Genomic DNA, 8,762 nt, shown 5'->3' with positions numbered 1-8,762 from the left:
TGCTAGTGTTAGTCGTGGTTACCAGTGATGCACGACATGCAGCGGCGACGGAGTAATGCCGCATGAGGCACCACCCAACAGCTGTTGGTGGGAGACGACGCGGGGCTTTGCGAGAGCCGAAGTATTGCGTAGCGACGTCCAAGGTGAACACAAGTAAAGGCGTAAACGAACATGATACATCAGACACTTGGCGAGTGCGAGCCCATCAGCCTTTATACTCCCGCGATAGACGACCTGAGAAGCGAGACAGCAATGTGACGAGAATAAGCGACTTTGCACCATGAGAGGCACGTAGTATCGAAATATCAGAATGTGATGAACATACGCATACCTTGGCTTCGGCGCTTAACGGTTCGCGACAGCCGAGATCAGACGCAGATGTACAAGCGCAAGCTTTGAGTAATCTGATATGGCATCTGATAAAGTCCGCAGCGGAAGGATTTAGGCCAGAATTACTAAGGCCGCAAACAGACGCAGAATTGTGGCCTAAATTAAAAATAGCAACCTGCCCTTGGTCTCGCAACGCGGCCATTGCCTACAAGTGCTGGGCGATAGCACCGCAATAGCGCCAATAGTGTGATTTGCCGCGTCATGACAAACAGCTTGTAAGCGCCGACAGGCCAAGGCCATGAACCGATCCAGAGCCAAAATTAGCCCTAAAAAAAGGCCGAAGTGAGGGGTTAATTGACTTTTGAGAGGAACAGGGGATGTCTTGCCCGCCTGCCTACTTTGGCGATAATTGCTATTACTTGTCATTTTTCGAATGCTACTAGAGCCGTTTTTGTCTCGTTCAAGTCTCTGGACAAACGAGGTCCAGATCATCCATCTCGACCCCCTTCGTATCTTAGTACCTACATACATACCTCCTTAGTATCGTAGATTAGTAGATGCAGAACAACACGTTGCTATAAAGCTGCTTATTGTCTTGGACCACAGCAAATCTCGTCTCTCTGGCGAGGTGGAGCGGTACCGAATTCACCCGGTTTAGGCAAATGCGGTATCTCATTTCCATCAGCTAAAAAACTGCAAGAACAGAGAGAGTTGACTTCCTCCAATGCTACCTCGCATGAGGAGACGCCCCACTCTTGCCGTCTTTATTCACTCACTCAGGCAGCCACACGAGTCGAAGAGGCCAGAGAAGGAAGTCGTTTTGCTCTGCTCGTTCCTTCTCCTCGCAGAAGATCGGTCGAAACGTGCGGACTTGGGTTCGCAGCGGAGCTTTGCAGCTGCTCCCAACGCCTGCGATTGGCTGCTTTACTTCCATCTGGGCCCTGCTAGTTCACCATGCCGTTTAGCAGAAATGAGCCAATCTCGATCCCCAGGTGGTCTGTTGACAGGGATAGCTCCCTGCGTAGTGCAGGCGCTACAGTCGGTTGGTCCCGCGGCCCCTGCCGCTTCATGCACAAGCCAGCACTTCATCACAGCTGTCTGGCGAATCAACGTGGCCAGAAGGGATTTTGCACGCGGCGCCCAAGCAACTAGCTCGCAACTCTACCGCCACAAAGCAGGCCTCACCTTGTCAATGTTCGACTCGCTCAAGTTTCTGTGGGTGCCTGTTTGTACCAGCAGCTCTCAAGTATAATCGCACAAAGTACTACGACGACGAGTATCATTCATCGTTTAGTGGTACAGAGTACACGGGCTTGACGCTGTGTGGCTGCAGTTGCCCGTGTACTCGTACTTGTGGTACGAACCGCCGCCTGTACTCATGCTCGGCAGCTGCGGGGGAACAGAACAGGTCGGCTGCCCACAGGGAACTACCGCATCCCCGCTCCTCTGCTCTCATCGCCCTTCAACAAGGTCTCCTCAGCATCTCTCCCTGCTGCGACCCGCTGCGCTCTATGCTGGACGATTTGCCTGGCTGACCAAGATAGCTGTACTTCTCGATGCAGAGTGAGGTCACCTTACTCGCGTGTACCCGGCCTTCTCCTCATCCCACTCGGCTATTGACCGTCCAGTGTCCTGTACCTGCTTAGTGCGAGCGTTGTTTGTACGCTGCCTGGCAGTAGTTCAGCATGTATAGATATTACCGCACCAACAATCCTGCTGCTACAGTAGTAGCTGCAATAATGCCGGGTGACTGCACTTAGCCCTAGTCGCGGAGAGTCATACACACCTTCGATGCCTTTGCGTGCGAATGCTAATCTTTGGGGGCATCTATTTTTGCAGATTCGCAATCTTCTCGGATTCATGGGTTGGCCGCAGTTTATCTTATCCACTGCTGTCAACAGACCACAGCCGCAGGCTCCAAGCTTTCCTAGTAATGAAGAGGACACCCTCAGTGCTCAAACTGGGGCTTTGATCTGCGGCCTGCTTTATTCAGATGACACTGGTATAAACATGTACTTCGTATGCTGCTATTGCCTTTGCTGTCGAGTACCCGATGCAGATTAGGCCCCCAATAGAGGAGGAGAGCAAAGCAACCCTGACAGCTTCACCCTGGTCTAAGAGCTTCTCTCTAGCTGCATCCACTCGTACTGCTATGTAGCACCTCGTACCTGTAAGTCCAAGCATTGTGAGCTACAGCTGCATGTCTGACGGCGTTTCTTAGTGCAGAGCACCGTCGTCCAGCATTTATACAGGTGTGACTTTCGTATGCTGCACATTTGTGCACAATGGGGTGCGCAGGAGCGCGTACGGCCACCCGCCGGAGACGATATACCGGCTACAGGGACTCGGTGTTGGCCCTCTCCAACACGTTTTCGTGAAGACGGGACATCGTTCGGGAAGCCTTCGTCGTCGAGCTAGGCCAAGTGGCTGGCGGCCATAGGCTTTTAGCCCTTGGCCCTTGTCTGAACGGCTTTTGACCGCGGCCCCGACGACCATGCGTGCAGTATGTACGTACTTTACTGCTAGCATCGTCCATTTCTTTCCGCTGTGGCGTTCGGTGTGGGTGACATCCTCGCGGGTCTAGACAGGCATCTAGGAGGAATTTTCTCGTCTCTGTGGTTGGTCCAACCCTGGCCAGTAGCTCCCACGCTACGTGCTGCTCATCCGCACATCCACCGCCCTCCATTGCCCAAGGGAGCAGCGGTCCTCGGCGGCTACACGACGTTCATTGGCTGTCCTAAGCGCAGAGCTGGGCACAAGCGTCTTGATTCTCAGATGGACATAATTAGTGCCATTTTATTTTTAAAAATAGCAACCTGAGCTGCAAAATCTCCCTTGCGGAATCGCTCGCGCCAGCACAACACTTGGCCGTGAGAAATGCGGCCATGATATAAGTCATGGCCCTTCCTGTTGTTCTCGAATTTAGCCCTCTTTTTCTTTCTTTCCTTTGGAGTAAAGGTGCGAGTATCCAAGTGTTGTTGCCAAAAGGCTTTTCCCCTTCTCTTTTAACCCCATTTCCCCCTCCTCTCCCGCTCTCCTCTTCCTCTTTGACCAGACGTCGTTATTATTTCCAGTGAAAAGCAAGCCGGACTTGCTTGGAACCAGTCATTCTCTATACACACACAAACACATTTCAACCTTCATTTCACGCAATTTTACAAAGTTCCGTTGACGGACAAACGAAGCGACGCCGTTGTTTGATACGACAGGCCGCCACGACTTACACCGACCACTCAGATCTGAAAACACAGACACGTAATTTAATATTTTCAACTCCGGGCCCCAGCTCCCAACTTTGGCAGGACAGCCTCACTCCGCTACGCTACCTGGCAGCAGACTGATACGGACCCTTATCGCGTCCATCGTCCCGAGACTTGGCCCCCCAGACACCAAAGCGGCAGCATTGACTGGATTTGCTCTTCGTCCCGCTCCTTGCCCAGCCCCACAAGACAAGACGTACAGTGCGGACTTGTCCCGGTCAAGCACAGTATCAACACACACCCCTGCCTCACTGTGGAAAGACACCCCTCCCCTGGTCGCGGTGCGCAGAAGAGAAAGGTACCTCGAGTGGTTGAGCATCGCAAGCTACAAATGTCTACCCTGCCCCCCAATCACCACAATATCTTGTCAAGAGCATCAATGAACTCCGTACACATGGCGATTTCACAGTCTGGGAAGGCCAAGACGGCTCCCAAGACTAACAATGGCACTTCACGACGCGGAACACAAATGCATCGCCGCTCAAGAACAGGTATGTCACAGCTTATACTAGCACACCAGCTGCCCCGTTAATCTACACATGAAGAGAGAGAGAGAGAGTCGTTGGATTTTGATTTCACGTGCCTTGAATATCAGACTTTCTTTTAGTTGATTTTTTTTGGCTCTATCTTTCCCTTTGATTTTTTCTTTTCTCCCTTTACCTGGAAAGTTGAGGCCGCCGAGATGTGACCCTCTCAGACTAACATGGGCGACTCCCTTAGGCTGCTACACCTGTAGATTAAGACGGAAGAAGTGCGACGAGGGCTCGCCTCTTTGCACAGCATGCAAGCACCTCGGCCTGCAATGCGAGTATAAGCGACCAATGTGGTGGAGCAACAACGATGCGCGAAAGCAACACAAGGAGGACATCAAGGGCATCATCAAGCGCAAGAAGCTCTCAGAGAAGTCATCGCACGCCTCCATAAACTCTGCTTCTTCCTCACCTCCTGGCTTGTCACACTCCGTGCCATCATCTGCAACATACACCGATCCTATGGACCGCAACAGGTCTGCATCCATTGATTCTCACTTCTCAAACGGCTTCAACTTCAACGGCCCAATGCACCAGCCCGATTACTCTTCTTACAACTCTCAGCTGCCCCCAGATTTCATGATTGGTTCCTACTCACCATACGAGATTGATGTAAAGACGGAGCGACAAATGTTTATCAATGACGTACCGACATTGAAAGAATCCCAAGTCTCTACCTTTAGCACTTACTGCCCGCCTCCACCAGCAGGCACCGTTCTGCCGGCGGGCACCCTTCCCGGAAGCTGGGTCGAGCATGTTCATGAAGAGCGCCGCGAGTCGCTGGCTGAAGAGACGCTCAATGTCAACTTCTTCGACTTTGCCCACGGACCGTCCTATGACTCTAGGCAAGTCAAGATTGAGCTGGATGAGAACGATCAGCGCCTGTTTGACCACTTTATCCAATTCGTGCTGCCAACCATCTTCCCAATTCTGGAGACCAACCAGCATGGATCAGTTGCATCCGACTTGATTCTCCCCGCTCTGCAGTCTAACAACACCTATCTTCACTGCTGTCTTAGCATCGCAGCCCAGCACCTTAAATCTTTGTCGGTTGGCCCCAACGAAGACCTTGATCATGACATCATGAGACATCGTTATGCGACTATCTGGTCGCTTTGCGAGTCCCTGAAGCGAGATGAGAACTACCAACAGATCCTCGAGGCTACCCTCGGCCTCATCTTCTTTCAGTGTGTCGTTGGCCGTTCGGACAGCGAAGAGCTACTTGACATTGCGTGGCACCAGCATTTCCAAGCTGCCATTAACCTGGTCACCAAGCTAGACCTCCCCCGTCAAGTCTTGGACCCTGCCACGCCGATGACACAGACCCCGTTCAACATGACCTTGACCGCCTGGATTGACATCCTTGGCGCCACCATGCAGGGAACATCTCCTACCTTTGCTCACACGTACCGCGAGAAGCATCTGTCTCAAATCAATCCCTACATGGGCCTGCGCGAGCTGATGGGCTGCGAGGACCGTGTCATGTATCTCATCTCTGAGATTGCATGCCTCGAGTCGCTCAAGAGAGATGGCATGGATGACTTCACCCTCTGCCAACACGTGTCCGCCCTAGGCGAGCAGATTAGCCTCACCGAGGTCAATGAGTTCACGCCCAAGATGCCTTACAATGCCAACGGCACACTGTCGCCCAAGCAGCTTTCCAAGAACATCACGGCCGCCTATCGTCTTGCAGCCCGTATTTACCTGTGCAGTTTGGTGCCTGGATTCAGCCCCGACCAACCTTCACCCATGAGTCTGGCTGACAAGCTTACGAATGTCTTGCAATTTATTCCTTCTGGACCCGAGGGTTATGACAGCAGCTTGGTCTGGGTCTATCTCTTGTGCGGCTCCATCAGTCTCCCCGGCTCCGACTTTCGCGTGCTATTTGAGGATCGCATTGCGCAGCTTGGCGACCAGGCTAGCTGTGGCTCTTTTGGCCGCATGGTGATGGTGTTGCGTGGCCTCTGGCTTCACAATGACAATTTGTCGAGGCAAGGTACGCCCGACAGCGCCGGATCAGATGTGGCCCAGTCATATCTCCACTGGCGAGATCTTATGCGGATGCAGAACATGGAGTACCTGCTCATGTAGGCGAGCTTTGGCCGTGTCTTTCTAAGCTGGTCTTTGAAGTGCGACAAAGCATTAGAGCCTGCGTAAGTAGCTACTTGCTCCATGTTCTTCCTTTTCCGCCGCAAAGGCAAAGCGGGCATTTGCCATTTTTATCTTTTATTCTTTATTATTTTTATTCTTTATGATTCTTTTTCACTTTGAAGATTTGGAATCTTCATCCCTTTTTTCACATATACCCAACTGGCATGGGATTATTAGAGGATGCCGCAAGGCAAGCAGAGCTCATAGCGGATTTAAACAGAGATAGTGCGACCTGGGAAAGCCTTTGATACTTGGAAACACTTTGGATACTTGGAATGCTTGGATACTTGGAGGAATTAACGAGATTTTGGCGATAGTCTGCCTGGATGGCAGACGGTGATGAGTGATGCATTTCCCCCCTTCTTCTTCTTTTTTCACCCCTTTTTGAATTGCGAGGTTGTGGTAATACACTCGCTATACTTTTATACTATATACCAGGCTGGCATTGGGCTCGGCGCAACATTTGTGTATTTTGTCAGGGTTTGTTTTGGTTTTCCAATCCCTTGAGAGGATGGATAGCCTCGATGGCTGGTTTTCATGAAGCATCTAGCATTGTTATGGGTCCTGAGGACACGGAAAGATTCAGAAGAGGGAGATGGTAGGGATTAGGGAAATTGAAAGAATAGTGGAGTTCTTATTGGGCGATATAGGATATATCATCATCTTTCTTCTACATAGAGATGGTTTTGAATTTGCCGAAAAATACCAATTTGATGGTTATTCCTAACTTTACATACCACATTTCTTGACCAAGGTTTCTGCGTGAGATGATTTGAAGAGTGATGATGGTGCATTATTTATACATTTGATTTATACATGAATTAGAGTGTTCTATGTATAATTCACAAGGTAATGTATAATTTATACGATTTGTGTGGTGAGCAGAGCTGGCTGTCGGCATTTATGGTCTACTATGTTATAAAATATGCATATGCGGAGTACTGTGAATTAAATGATTTTGCTTGGTTAGGAATATGCAAGATGCAGCCGGTGGGAGATGGAGGGTGGTATTAGCGGGGGAAGAATGAGGGAGAAAGGAAGGGATTCTCTGAGAGGGGAACAGGGAACTTTTGGGTAGTAGTACACAGAGAGTAAAGAGAGAGAGATAGGGAAAATAGGAAGTGAGAGGGTGCATATTCTACGCTTGGAAACCGGGCAAATGGAAGAAATGAAGCAATGATTATTATCCATTATCGGTCTTTATTGATGCGAAAAATATGTACTACCTACGGAAATATGCTGAAGGTGATGGTGGTATTGCCTCCACTTATACGGAAGGAATTGTTTTTGCAGGCATTGTTTTGTATGTTTGCTTGTCTGCTTGCTTGTTTTGTACCTGATATTAGTAGTAGGATTCAGGCACCTGTTAAGTCTCACCGAATGGCTGCATACCCCCTGTCTAAGCGAGAACGGAATTCAGAAGAATCAGCTGACCGGATAAAGACAAGGGGACAGGAAAAAGAAGAGGGAAAAGAAAAAGCTCTGAGATCAGAATCGAATGACAAGCGAATAGTTGGGCTGGGGAGGGGAAAGACAAGAAAAAAGGTTGAGAGATAAGTCTGGAGCCAGGTTTTGCAGGGAGGGAGGGTGTGAGATACAGGGGGAGAGATGGCAGAGTAAAGAGACTGGAGAGAGGTTGTATACTGTATGGAGCGAGTGCGTACAGTATGCATGCCCCGGGAGCAATAGATGCCAGTAATCGTGTGGCCACTTTAACTTGAACCCTGGCACTTGGATTTTTCTCTTCTTTTGGGGCGTGTCATTTGTTTGCGAGGCATACTGCACTGTGAGGAGATGGATGGTCGTCGTAACGTGGCAAACTGAGCGGATAGAAGAGAGATAGACCGAGATGGATCTTTGGGCTGGGAATGGCGGAAAAAATCGACAGGGTATGAAAGTTTTTGATTTCTATCATCCAATTGTTTACTTGAATGGGCCAGTTGTAAATTTTGCTGTTGGCGGGACAAAAAAAGTCGCCACGTATTGGGGCTTAGCCAGTAGGTAGTGGCGGTGCGGCCCAATATGGTGGCGGCCTCTGGGCTGGTGCTGGTGCTGTACAGCGAACATACGAGTAAGATACTCAAGTTTACTTACAGTACGCGTTGATGGCAAGTTAATCTAATGGCCGCATGATGGACTATTGTGGTGACTATTGATGCATACATGGGGTGGGTGTCGCGTTTTCAGCCTAGGCTAAGGATGTGTCGGTGTAAGTAGCCAGCTGGAGGAGAGATCTAGATGCGTGTGTGTCTGAGGGAGCCCGCGGGCCACGGCTGGAGAGTAGTATATTGAGTTGATAATGGATGGATGGTTGGATAGATGAGTAAATGGGTAAATTAACTGACACCATGAACGGTACAATACGGTAGTGCGCAAATTTGGACAAATGTGACAGGCATACGAACCTCTACGTTGTCGTTTTTTGTCGAATAGTGATTATGCTTGTTGATTTTACTAATACGACATGTACAAAGTGCTGCCATTAGATTAT

At 49.9% G+C, this 8,762-nt stretch overlaps 2 protein-coding genes across 2 annotated transcripts; both read left to right on the top strand.

The window, feature by feature from the left end:
- Nucleotides 1-1,993: 1,993 nt before the first annotated feature.
- On the top strand, nt 1,994-2,555 carry GGI43DRAFT_146819 (uncharacterized protein). Its single transcript, XM_083199372.1, has 2 exons — nt 1,994-2,500; nt 2,552-2,555. The coding sequence occupies exon 1, from the start codon at nt 2,122-2,124 to the stop codon at nt 2,392-2,394; it is 273 nt and encodes a 90-aa protein (XP_083064837.1). The 5' UTR covers nt 1,994-2,121; the 3' UTR covers nt 2,395-2,500; nt 2,552-2,555.
- A 1,429-nt stretch (nt 2,556-3,984) lies between these two features.
- GGI43DRAFT_420321 (transcription factor domain-containing protein) lies at nt 3,985-6,211 on the top strand (the record flags this gene model as incomplete). The annotated part of the gene is made up of 2 exons (XM_083207798.1): nt 3,985-4,081; nt 4,311-6,211. 2 exons carry the CDS (start codon nt 3,985-3,987, stop codon nt 6,209-6,211), a joined length of 1,998 nt encoding a protein of 665 aa, XP_083064836.1.
- Nucleotides 6,212-8,762: the final 2,551 nt, after the last annotated feature.

The sequence above is a fragment of the Trichoderma evansii genome (genome assembly GCF_050947405.1).
Source record: "Trichoderma evansii strain SZMC 28006 chromosome Unknown GGI43scaffold_2, whole genome shotgun sequence".
In the NCBI taxonomy this organism is placed as follows: domain Eukaryota; kingdom Fungi; phylum Ascomycota; class Sordariomycetes; order Hypocreales; family Hypocreaceae; genus Trichoderma; species Trichoderma evansii.
The sequence above is the reverse complement of the archived record's forward strand: the minus strand, read 5'-3'. Positions and strand labels throughout refer to the sequence as shown.

Bases quoted from the DNA above. Each gene is read 5' to 3' on its own strand.
- GGI43DRAFT_146819 (XM_083199372.1), top strand. From the start codon at position 2,122: ATGCCTTTGCGTGCGAATGCTAATCTTTGGGGGCATCTATTTTTGCAG.